We start from the raw sequence: 13560 nt of genomic DNA, 5'->3' as shown, positions 1-13560 counted from the left end.
GTCTGGGGAAAAAGGGTCAAAGGCTGAGTAGTATGGGTGTTGTAATTAACTATTTCGCTACAGTCACATTCCTAGTATGCTTGTGAACAACTAGAAAGCAGGCTTACAGCTTCTCTTCTTTCCTCAGAGCACATCAGAGATGGACAAAGGGCCATACCAAAATAATTAATCTGACAAACTTCACTAAGCATCTACTTCGAGCAGAGCGCTGTGCCAGGACATGGGAAAACAAAAATGATTCAGTCATGGTCTCTGCCCTCAGGAGTCTACAGTCTATTGCTCCTGAACTGAGTTAGGCTAAGTAAAAACCAGCCCGAGTTTGGGAGGTGGGCAGGGCTGGGGTGGGGAAGGGGCCAGAAGAAAGGGAATTACAAGCAGAGGGGGCAGCATCAACAAATGCAGGCAGGAGATCAACACAGCACATGCGGGGTAGCAGAAGCAGCCGTTTTGTGCAGTGCCAGGTGGGGACGGGTGGGGGCAACCGAGGAGGGGGAGCAGCAGGGGTGGGCCCTGTGTGCCAGGCTAGGGCAGCCACTCAAAGATTTTAAACAGGTTTTTTTTTTTTCCCCCCTACACTTTACAAAGCTCACTCTAGCTGGGGAGAAGTGATTACAGGGAAAGAAAAGGAGGCAGAGACACCAGTGAGGAGGCCACTGCTTGGTTCACATGGGAGATACTGAGGTCCTGAGCTGGGGCAGCGGTATTAGGAACAGAGGGGAGAAGAACAGAGAGTTACAATGATAGAACTTGATGGGCTGTGAGGGGTGAGGGGGAGGGAAGGACCAAGGAAACACCTAAGTTTCTATTTAGGAGACCAGGGAACGGTAGTGCCTTTACTGAGACAGGAACATGGGAGGAGGGTGGGTTGGAGGAGGAGGGCGGAGTCTAGCTCTGAATGGGCTGAATAGACAACTGCTTGCGTTTCTGAGGATGGTGGGGCACAGAGGCTCTGAGCTCCCAGGAGGTCTGCCCAGTAGAACAGGCATCCTCCCCTTCCCCATGTTCAAGAACGGCTCTGCATTCTGGATGGAGAGCCTCACTTTCAATGTCAGTGCTCTGGCTTGTGGTCTGTAGGTTGGTCCTGCTTTGGCTCCAGTGACCCCAGAAGACCAGAGAGGCCATGGGGGTCTGGGCTGTGGGGCTGGTGCTTTATCTCCTCCATTTGTAAGGTGGTAACTGTGCGCCAGCCTTGCTAGAAGCCCTGCAGCTGGGGATCACACTGATAAATTCACTGTATTACTTTGCACAAATCAATATCCCAGCACTTACCAGGGGTTGATGTGACCGAAATTGGTTTCAGTCAATTCGTGAGGGTAATAAATGGCCATTTATCAAATCAATTCATTCTGCGGCACTTCTCTGCCTGCCCATCCTCGTGGTACCCCTGGGGTGCCAGGCTCCACCCAGCCAGCCCCCAGCACATATCTGACACTAGCCTAGAGGACTCAGGGAGGTCTGGCCTACCCTCTAGATCCGCCTCCCTCTCCTGCACCTACTTCAGTCTTGAGGTCCTGAGGCACTGGCTGCTGCTTACCTGCCACAAATTCCAACCCACAGAGTGCCTCATGCTTCACCTGAGTTTGTAGCTGAACACAATCTATTATCAGTGTGATCCTGGCTGCAGGGCCTCTAGCAAGGTGGGTGCACAGTTACTGCTTTACAAATGGAAGAGAACATACCAACCCCTCAGCCCAGGCCATCCACGGCCTCTGTATCTTTTCCAGCATCACTGGAGCCATAGCAGGGTCAACCTACATACCACAGGACAAAGATCTGCCTCCAGATCTGAGGCAGTTCGGGTGACAGAATGGAGCTTTGGATAGAAGGAAGCACTCGGGGCAGACATTCTGACAGGTCCTAGGAGGTGGGGAGTGGAATCATCTACTCCTGCTCTGGGCCAAGGGCAGGGACAGACAAGGTGATGTAGGACCTGGGGAAGAGACCAGTCTGGGGCTGGGACTAGGGATAAGTCCCGGGTTGAAGGAAATAACTGTGGGCCTGACCTGTAGAGCACAGTACCCAACCCTAGGTGGTAAACATCTTGAGGAAGGGGACTAGATTTTGTTGAGTGCTATCTGGTACACGCTGGAAGAAGCATGTGCTTTACAGTCCGACAGTCCTGGATTTGGCTCCTCGGTGCAGAGATGAGGAAACTGATGCTCAAAGAAGCTGAATGACCAGCCTGAGCTGCACAGCTGGTAAGTGGCCCACCTTCGATTTGAGCCCTGGTTGATCCTCCCTCTCCCCTCAGCTACTTCTGGGAGCTTCATAGCTTATGGGCTTGAGAAGCTGGTGAGTAGCAGGAGGTAAGAGGAGCAGGCAACCTGCTGGGAAAGGGCTGTGTAAGAAGTGGGGGGAAAATATCATGATGGCAGCTGCAGTTCTGGCCCAAGTGGACATGGGACTCCAGCAGGATATGCTTTCTCAGATCTCTGCTAGGTCACCTGTCTCTCCCATGGGCTCCTCCTCCTCTCTTCTTCAACTCAAGAGTTCCCAGGTCTCCTTCCCCTCTACCTCAGACACAGAGTGCGGTGTTGCCACCTCCAAGGTGGTGGCTGAGGGTGGCTGTCTGTATCCAGACCCAAAAGGGCAGCCTGGTGTGGTCTGGGCCTGAGTAGCAGGAACTTGTGTATTCATAAAAGCTTTCCCTGGCTCCTGTGTGTGCCTGCAGGCAGCCTTCTGACCTCTAGCTGGTGAGGCAGCTCTGGTCTATGGGCTCCTCTTTTTTTTTTTTTTTTTTAAATTAATTAATTAATTTTCGTTGTACTGGGTCTTCTTAGTTGCGGCAGGTGGGCTCCTTAGTTGCAGCTCGCCAGCTCCTTAGTTGCAGCATGTGGACTCCTTAGTTGTGGCAGGCGTGCTCCTTAGTTGCAGCTCCAGGGCTCCTTAGTTGCAGCTTGCTGGCTCCTTAGTTGTGGCAAGTGTGCTCCTTAGTTGCGGCATGTGAATTCTTAGTTGTGGCATGCATGTGGGCTCTAGTTCCCTGACCAGGGATTGAACCTGGGCCCCCTGCATTGGGAGCGTGGAGTCTTACCCACTGTGCCACCAGGGAAGTCCCTATGGGCTCCTCTTATTCACTGATGGTCAGGCCCCTGATGAGGGGCTCACGAGCCTACTGGTGTGTGAGGCATCTGGTGAATACTTGCAAAAACGACGTTGATGACAGATATAATGAGAAATTAACAGTCCCACTGGTGTGTGAGGATGATGGAGACTGGGCTGGGCTTAGTGTGTCACAGGGGTGACTGCCTTCATTGTTCAATGACTCCTCTAATAGGTTTCCTAGGGCTGACAAGGCCACTCCAGAATGTTCCAGAGGGGCACCACAATTTCAGACTCATTTCTCCTTTTACTGGCGAGAACTGGTGCTGGCCTTGGCAGTCGCTGGGCTGCATCTGGTGGGACTAGATGCAGCACCAGATGCAACATGTGAGTGGGACTGACCACGACATCACAAGGAAGAGGTTTTTAATTTTCTTTTTTTTTTTTTTTGGCCAAGCCACGTGGCACGCGGGATCCCAGTCCCTGACCAGGGATTGAACCTGCACCCTCTGCAGTGGAAGCACAGAGTCCTAACCACTGGACCTCCAGGGAAGTACCGGAAAGAAGTTTTTAAACTTGAGCTGAGCATCAGATTGCCTGCAGGGCCTGTTAAAACACAGATTTCTGGGGAATTCCCTGGGGGCCCAGTGGTTAGGACTCTGCTTTCACTGCCGAGGGCCTGGGTTCAATCCTTGGTCGGAGAACTAAGATCCCATAAGCTGCATGGCATGGCCAAAAAAATAAATTAAAAAATAACCCCCAAAAACAAAACCCACAGATTTCTGGGGCCCCCTGCGAGAACTTCTTATTCCACAGGTCTGGGCTGAGGCCTCAGATCTACATTTCCAACGAGTTCCCAGAGGATGCTGGTGCTGCTGGTCCAGAGACCACTTTGAGAACCACTGCCCTGGGGGATATCCCTTGTCTAGGCCAGGCATAGAGTTCCACTGACCTTACCTCACCTGTCTGAGGTCACCCTCAAGGAGTCATGCACCTGAGTAGAGGAACAATAGTGAGGCCACCATCCTGAGCAGAATCTCAGTTTGATATATCTCTCTAGTGGGATCTGCATGGGGAGGAGGGCCATTAGATTAGGAGTTACACCAGCAGGCAGTCTAGCTCCCAGGGGTCAAAGTATCGGACATAAAGAACTTCTGAGGTGGAGAAGAAGGCACTCAAGACTTGTTCAGAATATTTTCCCCAAAATTGAACCAGCTGCTGACAAATTATACTGAAGTGTGGCAGAGTCCTGTGCTGGGAGACAGAAGATAAAAGTTCTAGTTCTGGCTCAACTGCTACATTACTAGTGATGGACAAACTCTTGTTCCTCTCTGGGTCTCAGTTTCCCTACCTGAAAAACGGGGGTGGGGTGGGGGCAGTAGACCAGATGAAGTTAAAGTTAAATTCAAAGCATACAAAGGCAGCCTTGAGCAAATTACTGAAGTGCTCTGTCTCAGCTTCCTCATCTGTAAAAGAGGAATTTAATGGCACCAACCTCATAGGGTTGCTGTAAAGATTAAATGACACAACATATGCAAAGAGTTTAGAACACTGCCTGGAACATAGGAAGTATTCAACAAATGTTATGTTGTAATATTATTAGCCACTTCTCCCCAGCATGGAGACAGCAGGACTACAGCTCACTAGGGCAGACTGCGAGCTTCCTTGCCCTTTTTGGTGCAGGCCAGCATCTCGCATACTCACCAGCACCTACTGTGGCGATGGCACTCTCCTGGCCAATGATGTGCTCCTTCAGCCGCTGCTCCAGGGGAAAGCGGCGCCGTTCCTCGGCCTCACGTTTCCGCTGCTTCTCTTGGTACTGTGGGGAGAGAGGGAGGCTGGCTCAGGAGTGCTGGGCCCAGGAGGATCCTAGTTTCATTCTATCCCCCAACCCAGGAGGGAAAAACACAGGGTTTTTTCTCTGAGGGTCCTGATGCACAGCTCTGGCTCATGACCACTGGAGGCTGGCCCAGTCCTCCCCCTGCCCCTCGACCTAGGCCTCACCTCATCTCCCTACCTCGGGTGGCCACTGCTCAGGGGTCCTGCCTCACCCTGCTAGTAAGTACTGCTAGTAAATTAACCCTTGACTCTGGCATCTGACAGAAGATTTGGTTCGAATCTCAGCTCTATCACTTACAAGATGTGCTCATTACCTGGAGCAAGTTACTTTGCCCCAGTTTTCTCCTCCGTAAATTGGGGATTAAATATGATAATGTATATAGAATGTGCCTAGCATCATGGCTGATGTGCACTGAGTGCTTACAAATATAGGTTCCTTTCCTTTTCCACTTATCCTCTTTTTCTATAAATTTATTTATTTATTTATTTTATTTTTGGCTGTGTTGGGTCCTTGTTGCCGCACGCGGGCTTTCTTTTAGTTGTGGTGAGTGAGGGCTACTCTTTGTTGCGGTGCGTGGGCTTCTCTTGTTGCAGAGCACGGGCTCTAGGCGTGCGGGCTTCAGTAGTTGTGGTCCATGGGCTCTAGAGTGCAGGCTCAGTAGTGGTGGCGCACAGGCTTAGTTGTTCCACGACATGTGGGATCTTTCCAGACCACGGATTGACCTGTGTCTCCTGCATTGGCAGGCGGATTCTTAACCACTGCACCACCAGGGAAGTCCTCCACTTAACCTCTTGAAAACCATTTTGGTTTTTAAACCAGAGCTATGAACACCCTCTACTTCAATGACACTGCATTTCAATTAAACACAACTATTCAGCAATTGCTGTGTGCCTGGCCCTGTGCATGCAATGATGGAAAGGTGGGGCAGGGGGAAGAAGGAGGATTATACCCTGCCCCCTGGGAGGTTTAGATGATGCTGAGTGCCTGGCATGTGTCTGGCCTCCGGCTTGGTCCATTTCAGAAAAGGCAGACGGAGGAGGCCCGAGCTTGGTCCTGCTGCGAGGGAGAAGAGAAGAGCCAGGCCTTGCTCTCAGGAAGCTCAAAGTTGCGCAGGGGAGGAGAGGCAGGGTCTGTACACAAATACTACTCAGGCAGAATTAGCCATTTCCCTCATGGTTCCAAAGCATGTGTGCCTATTTCTAGCCTTGTACCTATCACTAAAAAAAAAAATTACTTGAAAACCAGTTTTTTGCATGTGTGTGATTCTGTCTTCCAAATCAATTATGAGCCCCCTGAGGGTAGGCACTGCCTTTTACTCACTGCTATTCCCGGCACGGGTCCTGGCACAGTGGAAGCATCTGGTGAATATTTGCAAAAATGAAGTTGATGACAGATATAAAGAGAAATTAACAGCTAGACTGGGTGATGTAGGAGTACAGAGAAGGGAAGGATACATAAAGCACGGAACAATTCTGGGAGACAGGAGGCTTGAAAGAGCTGGAATACTGGGCTAGGTGGGAGCTGTGGGACTATCTGGAGACTGGGCAAGGAGGGGTGAGTGTGTGGGTCTGATGATAAAGCATTTATGGAGGCCAGGGGATGGAGGGTGGGGGAAGGAAACAGGTCTTGAAGTGGGATGGAAAGACCTGGGTCTTCAGGAGGCTTCTTTCCCCTAGGGCCCCTGTAATACTGACAGCTTTCTAGAAAGCGAGCTGCCAAGGTATGGCCCTGTCACAAAAGTTGTGGCTGCAGATTGCTCTTGCAGGGAGAGTGGATGAAAAATACCTGCTGCTTGGGCAGTGTTTTCCTGTTAAGGTAGTGACCTTGACAGAAGTTAAAAAAAATAAATAGCAAACAATCCAATTTCGGCTGTTGCTATCAGTCTGTAACTGAAAGCTCCCATCAGTTCCGGGGTTTCATACGGAGCAATAATTCGGCGCTGATCCCAGCGGAGCAACACTTGCTGGTTGGAATCCAGCGTGTCATCGTGCAGCTCCCTCAGGCGCCACATACATCACCTGGCTCTGCCGACTCCAGGCATATATCTGCTTCCTCCTCCCTGTCCACTCAGCCCCTCTCAGCACTCGAGTCCACTGGGGTGGAAGGCTCTGATGGTGAGATGCACACATACCTGCTGGTACAGCACTGGCCAGCGGCCTGGCCAGCTCACAGTCAGTCTGGCTGCAGAAGGAAGCTGGCCTCGGAGGGTTTGTTAGGTCTGTTTCGTCACTTCCCCTCAGGGATGGGTATTCCTGCCTCTGGGCCTTTTGCTCACACTGCTCCCTCAGCACAAAAGTCTTCTCTATTCCCACCTACCTCTAAGTGATCTCAGTTTAAATACCAAATTGCCTAAGGAGCCTGTTGCCCTGGCCCCGGGACCTCCAGAGCACTTATTTAACTGACTGTTTATGTCTCCTTACTCCACACATGAGGTCCGTAGTGACAAAGCCCATGTTTTATTCATTGCTATAGCTCCAGCGCCTAGCATAGGGCCCTACTCACAGAAGAAGTCAATACATGTGCCAACCGAATGAGGCAACTACCGTTTGTGGAACAGCTGCTGTGTGAAAGGTACTCAGCACTTTATATGTAGTGTCTCACTGAATTCTTATAGTAGTCCCCATCTGGAGTTTGACTCCTCTTCTGGCTCACAGTGGGGCACACAGTGTGGCAGAAAGAAGCAGCTTTGCTCCACAAAGATGTGAATTTAGACCTCGCCTAATCCAGTTACTAGTTAGCTGACCTTGGGGAAGTTAATTCACCTCCCTGAATTTCAGTTTCCGCATCTCTAACACGGTGATGGTACTCACACCTACCTTGCAGGATCCTTGTGAGGATTAAGTGAGGTGATGTATATGAAACAACTGATAGGTCTCTGGCATACAACAAATGTGTATGTAGAAGTCGCTATGTGAGAGACTCAAGTGGCCAGCATAGTACCTGGCCCGTGGCAGGCCTCTGATAAATGTAACTTCTCCTTTGCTGCATTTTGATAACTGATTATCTAAACCAGTGCCTTTTTTGTTTGTTTGTTTTTGTTTTGGTGCTGGAACCCTTTTAACTAATTTAATCTGCACGGAGCCCACAGATAAGGGGAACAGTTGCTCCGGCTTAAGCAGAAGCCAGAGGCCAAGTCCACGTGGATGCCCCCACTTGCCCCAGTGTGGCTCCTGAGGCTTCTCCCCCTAGGAACCCTGGGTCTGCAGGGTACAGTCTCAACACCAACTGAGTTCTCAGGACGCCTCTACTGTCTGGGGTGGCTCAGCTCTGCCTGTCAATTTTCCTTACGCGGTAGAGAACTCCATATCTAGGTACTTTTCATCTATTAGTTTGTGGGGCCTCACAAAACATATCTTCTTTCCTTTGCTACAGGCAAAGCCTAACATGACATTTCCCGCCACTTTGTTGGTTTGGGTACGGCCACCATGGCCTCCTTAAGTCTTTTTCAGGGAAATATTTCTACCTCCTATAACTCGACTTCACTGTCATGATTTTAGGTTATCTTAGTATTCCTATTATTTTCTTGGGCAACGGGAAAGGGTTCTTGACTTTTATGGGGGTGAGCATGGGGGAAAGGTTGCACTGTGATCTGGCTGGTTTCTCAGGAGCTTTCTAGATGGTACTGGGAAAGATTCACCCTATGGCTTAAATCTGAGCACATCCTGATTCTAGCATACTCCCTCCCAGCCTGAAGCCCTATATATCTCCTCAGAGAAACTTCTGAAACTGGATCAGACTTTTTGATAAAAATGTACAGGACAATGGGATTAAACCAGGTAGAAGGTTACTGCTTCATGCTCTTTTCCTAATGCTTATTAGCACAGAGTTTATATTAAAAAATATGCTGAATGAATGAATGACTTTTTTAAGGCATGAGCTATGAGTTCAGGCTTGTGGAAAACTAACCAGGGGAAGAACCTAGGAAAGGAAAACATTTGGTCTGTATATATTCTATTTGGGGGAGAGGAGAGAGAAGGATGGGAGAAGGCACTTGGTAAGGGTCTATGAATGTGGGCTACTGCTGTTCCCGGCTTTCTGAGGAAATGGGGAGGAAGGCTACAGGGACTGAGGTCAAGGCCCTGCTTTGACAGGATTCCACTGGAGGAGAAGACAGGTTAGATGACCCAGCCTGCAAAAGTAGGGGGCACTGGGCTGAGAGGCCCAAGAAGCTACCCAGGAGAGCAAGAGCGGGGGAGTGATCATCTTCTTAATAAAAGCCACATGCAATTAGCTTCAGAAGCCCTCACCTGGAGCTAGCAGCAACCAGCTCCCAATGCTTCATCTCGGCTGGATAATCATGGCCACTGGTTTCCATCATTCTTGATTTAATATGGCACCCCTCCTGGCTCTGAGTGCATTTACAGGAAAGGCCTGGGAGGCCGAGGCGAAGCCTAGCTGGGCTCTCGGTAGGAAGTGGGTGGCTGGGCAGAGAGGATCTGCGGAGGAGGGTTACAGGGAGAAGGGGTATGGCAGCACACCTACTGTTGGGCATTCCTCAGGAACAGGTCTGATAATAAACCTGGTAGTACATTCACTGAGAGAGGAGCTAGGTTAGGGGTGGTAGGCAGAATGAGACCCTGGACAAGAACAGGATAAGCATGGAGGAGGGAAGAGAAGAGAGGCCAAGCTGCAGTTTGTCTCTTGTGGGAGGTCAGGGCAGAGCCCACTGGCTGCTCACACACTCAGATATGCCCCATCCTCCTGACTCCCTGATCCAACCCCAACTTACATCACAGTCAGGGCTTCTACCATGCCCTGAAGCTGTGGGGGACAGAGAGGACTGGGTGCAGAGGCCAACAAAGGGGACCATGGGGCAACAGATGAGACTGGAGGGGTGTGGGATGATGGAAAGAGTCCTGAGAAGGGGGGTGATGACAAGAGGAGGCTAGGGGTCCAACAAAGGAGCCTGGGAAATACAGCGCAGACAGGAGAGGAGACTGGGGGACAAGAGGGGCACCTAAGGGACTTCAAAGTCTCTTGAACTAGCTCAGAATCCACATCCTTGTAGAGGAAAGCTGGGTACAGAGCAGGCATCAGTCCCATCAGACTTGAGAACCACTATGTCAGCATCCCAGATTCCATTCTCCTCTCCTCCAGTCAATCCTCCTTTTGCTGCCAGAGCCATATTTTTAACATGTAAATCAGATCATGTCATTCCTTTGCAAATAGCTGGGTTAATCCAGAGACAAGAGTGGTGAGAGAAGGTTAAGAGGCGCAAGGAGTGGCTAAGGTGAGAAAATGGGTTATGTTCTCCTCAGTCCATCACATCAGGAGGCACGTGATGCTCCTGTACCTGTGGCTGGGGATGTTAATTTTGATCACTTGGTTAAGGTGGTCTGTGCTAAGTTTCTCCAAAATTTTTCCCTTTGTAATTAATAAGTACCTTGTGGGGTGGGACTCAGTGACTGTGAAAATATCCTGTTACTCCTCAAACTTCCACTCACTAGTTTGAACACGGACTGATGAGTCTTGCTTGATTTAGAACCAACTGTTCTAAGTCTCACAGCCCTGTGGAGTTCAGAGGATCTCCTCCTCCCTCACTGTCCAGAGATGAAGTAATTAAAGCAGGGTCCCACTGGTAGCAAGTAATAAAGGCAGAACACTAACCCTTGTAGTCTAACTCCAGTGCCTGCACTTTCCACCCTGGAGATAAGAAAAGACCTGTTCTTGCCTTCAGGAAGTTCAGAGCCTGTTTAGGAAGATGAGACTTAAAACACAAATTTCATATTCCTACTTTTAGCATGGGGTTACCTAATGAATTTATTGAAAATAAGCACCAGAGGGTGTTCTTGTCAGAAATGCATAATCTGAGTTGAATCATAGGAAACATTAGACAAACCCAAATTGAGGACGGTCTACAAAATAACCAGCTTGTACTCATTAGAATGTCAAGGTCATGAAAGACAGACTGAGGAACTGTTCCAGATTAAAGGAGATCAGGGCTTCCCTGGTGGCGCAGTTGTTAAGAATCTGCCTGCCAATGCAGGGGACACGGGTTCGAGCCCTGGTCCGGGAAGATCCCACATGCCGCGGACCAATGAAGCCTGTGTGCCACAACTACTGAGCCTGCGCTCTAGAGCCCGTGAACCGCAAAACTACTGAGGCTGTGTGCCACAACTACTGTAGCTAGCCCACCTAGAGCCCGTGCTCCACAGCAAGAGAAGCCACCGCAATGAGAAGCCCCGCGCACCGCAACGAAGAGTAGCTCCCGCTCGCTGTAACTAGAGAAAGCCACGTGCGACAACGAAGACCCAACACAGCCAAAAAAAAAAAAAAAAAAAAAAAAATTAAAAATAATTAAAAAATAAAGGAGACCAAAGAGACATGAAAACTGAATCCAGCTTCAGATCCAGAATTTTCTTTTCTTGTAAAGAGAATTATTGGGACAACTGGTGAAATCTGAATAACATCTATAGACTAGTTAATATCAATATTAATGCTCTGATTTTAAGGATTGTACTGAGATTATATAAGAAAATTGCCCTTTATTTTTTAGGAAATTCATACAAGTATTTAGGGGTAAAGGGGTATCGAGTATATAACTTAACCCTCAAATGGTTCAGAAAAAATTATACATATCTCTCTCTATGTATTATTTATATATACATAAGTAATAAAGCAAGTGCAATAAAATGTTAACAATTGGTATTATGGGTGAAGGTTTATGGGAATTTGCTGTACTATCTTTGAAATTATGTAAAAGTAAAAGTGAAACAAATCAGGACAATGCTTACCCTTAGGGATGGGTAGTGACTGGAGGGGAGTATGATGCAAATGAGTACTTGTAATAGTCTATTTCTTGATCAGGTATATTCAGCTTGTAAAAATACAGTGAGCTGTATACTTATGCGTACTTTATACAAATATGTTTCAACAAACAGTTTTTGAGAAGTTAAAAGAAGGGACTTCCCTGGTGGCGCAGTTGTTAAGAATCCGCCTGCCAATGCAGGCGACACGGGTTCGAGCCCTGGTTCGGGAAGATCCCATATGCAGCAGAGCAACTAAGCCCTGTGTGCCACAATGTGCGCCTGCGCTCTAGAGCCCGCGAGCCACAACTACTGAGCCCACGTGCCACAACTACTGAAGCCCGTGCACCTAAAGCCTGTGCTCTGCAACAAGAGAAGCCACCGTAATGAGAAGCCCGTGCACCGCAATGAAGAGTAGCCCCTGCTCACCACAACTAGAGAAAGCCTGCGCGCAGCAATGAAGACCCAACGCAGCCACACACACACACAAAAGAAGCAAAAAGAAAAAGAAAGAAAGCAAAAGCCTGTCCCTGTAAAGCATGGAGTGCTGTTCTTGGCCCATGGAGAACCTGTAACGAAGGTCAGATGGTGCTGTCTGGGCCATCTGGGCCAAGCACAGAGCCAGGCATGCGGCACAGTGGCTCTCGAAATGAGATGCGAAGCAGGGAGCAGGTTGGGCAAGGCAGGGAAGGGATAGCTCTTCACCCTAAGCCAGGAGGAACATAACTCTCTTACCCTCCTGTATACCTCACCTGTTCTCTCCTGATAGCTTCCTTCAGATCTGATGGGAGCACCCAGGCTTGCAGCCCAGAATGAGGGGCTCAGGGGAGCACTGCATCCCCAGCTACCCCTGAAGCAAATGAAAAAATACAGAGATAGGAAATGTGCTTGTGATTCTGTCACTGGGATATGCAAATAAAATATATATGATAGGCCTATCTGCCTAATATTCCTGCCAATTCATTCTCTGGATGTGATTAAAATGAGCAATAAATTCCTCGTGAGTCTCGGTGGAGTGAGGATCTGGGAGTGGAGATGCGGGCTGGCACAAGCACGTCCCCCTCAGCTGAATATTCATCATGGAATAGCTCCCTATATTTTTGTTTTATCTGCCATCGTGTGCACAGAGATAGATTTCTACCTCTCCTTCATCTCTTAGTTAAGATGTGGAAATGGTCTAAGCTTTAAGTATTAAACTCTCCAGCTACTGAAATCCTTCAAAGTGAGATCACAGTTATCTTCTCTATGAAGCCTGCCCTGCTTATTCTGTCTGGAGGTGATCCATGCTTTCCTGGGGCCCCCACAAACTCTGTATGGACCCCTCCTAAGGCACAAGTCAGTCTGCGCGTATCAGAGCTAAGAGCGCCTGCCTCTCCCCATCTTCCTCTCCCAACAGCCAGCTCAGGAGACAGGAGCTGGGCTTCATCCACCTCTGGATCTTCTCAGGGGGCCCAAGGGGGCTTCTGCACACAGAGAATGCTGAGAGAACTGAGCAAACCAGCCATGAGGAGAAACTTATTTAAGCCACCTAAGGTGACAGAGATTCTTAGATAAGTGAGTGACACATTTTAAAAGGCAGAAGAAAATTAAAAATTAGGCTTATGGATAATTCTAAAATGAGAAAATCATCAAGAAATAATAAGTGAAAAAAGCAGATTCCAAATATGGAACTAGGATCATAACTCATAACACCTTCAGGACCAAGTAGGAAATACAAATGTCTGACAGGCAAGCACATAATACAATAGGAAATAGGTGCCTGTGGCTGGAGAGTCCACGCTCCAACCTCTAAGGCATTATACTCACATTTAAAAAGAAAAAAAGTTGGCAAAATAAAACATGGCTGCCAGTTTGAGACCCCTGGGGTTTATACAGTAGGCTACTAACCAGGTTAAAAAAAAAAAGACCACTTATATAAATATATATAGATAT

The 13560-nt window shown here is 48.7% G+C and overlaps 1 protein-coding gene across 3 annotated transcripts in view; it reads right to left on the bottom strand.

Annotated features, from left to right (window-relative positions):
• The window catches only part of CLPB (ClpB family mitochondrial disaggregase), a 163118-nt gene that overhangs the window by 39986 nt on the left and 109572 nt on the right, over window positions 1-13560 (bottom strand). For all 3 annotated transcript variants that reach the window (XM_073808531.1, XM_033862370.2, XM_033862374.2), the window contains one exon: window positions 4747-4861. In XM_073808531.1, the coding sequence (XP_073664632.1) occupies window positions 4747-4861 (115 nt within the window). The remainder of the gene's footprint in view (window positions 1-4746; window positions 4862-13560) is intronic.

The sequence above is a fragment of the Tursiops truncatus genome, chromosome 8 (genome assembly GCF_011762595.2).
Source record: "Tursiops truncatus isolate mTurTru1 chromosome 8, mTurTru1.mat.Y, whole genome shotgun sequence".
NCBI lineage: Eukaryota > Metazoa > Chordata > Mammalia > Artiodactyla > Delphinidae > Tursiops > Tursiops truncatus.
This window is presented reverse-complemented; position numbering and strand designations above follow the sequence as displayed.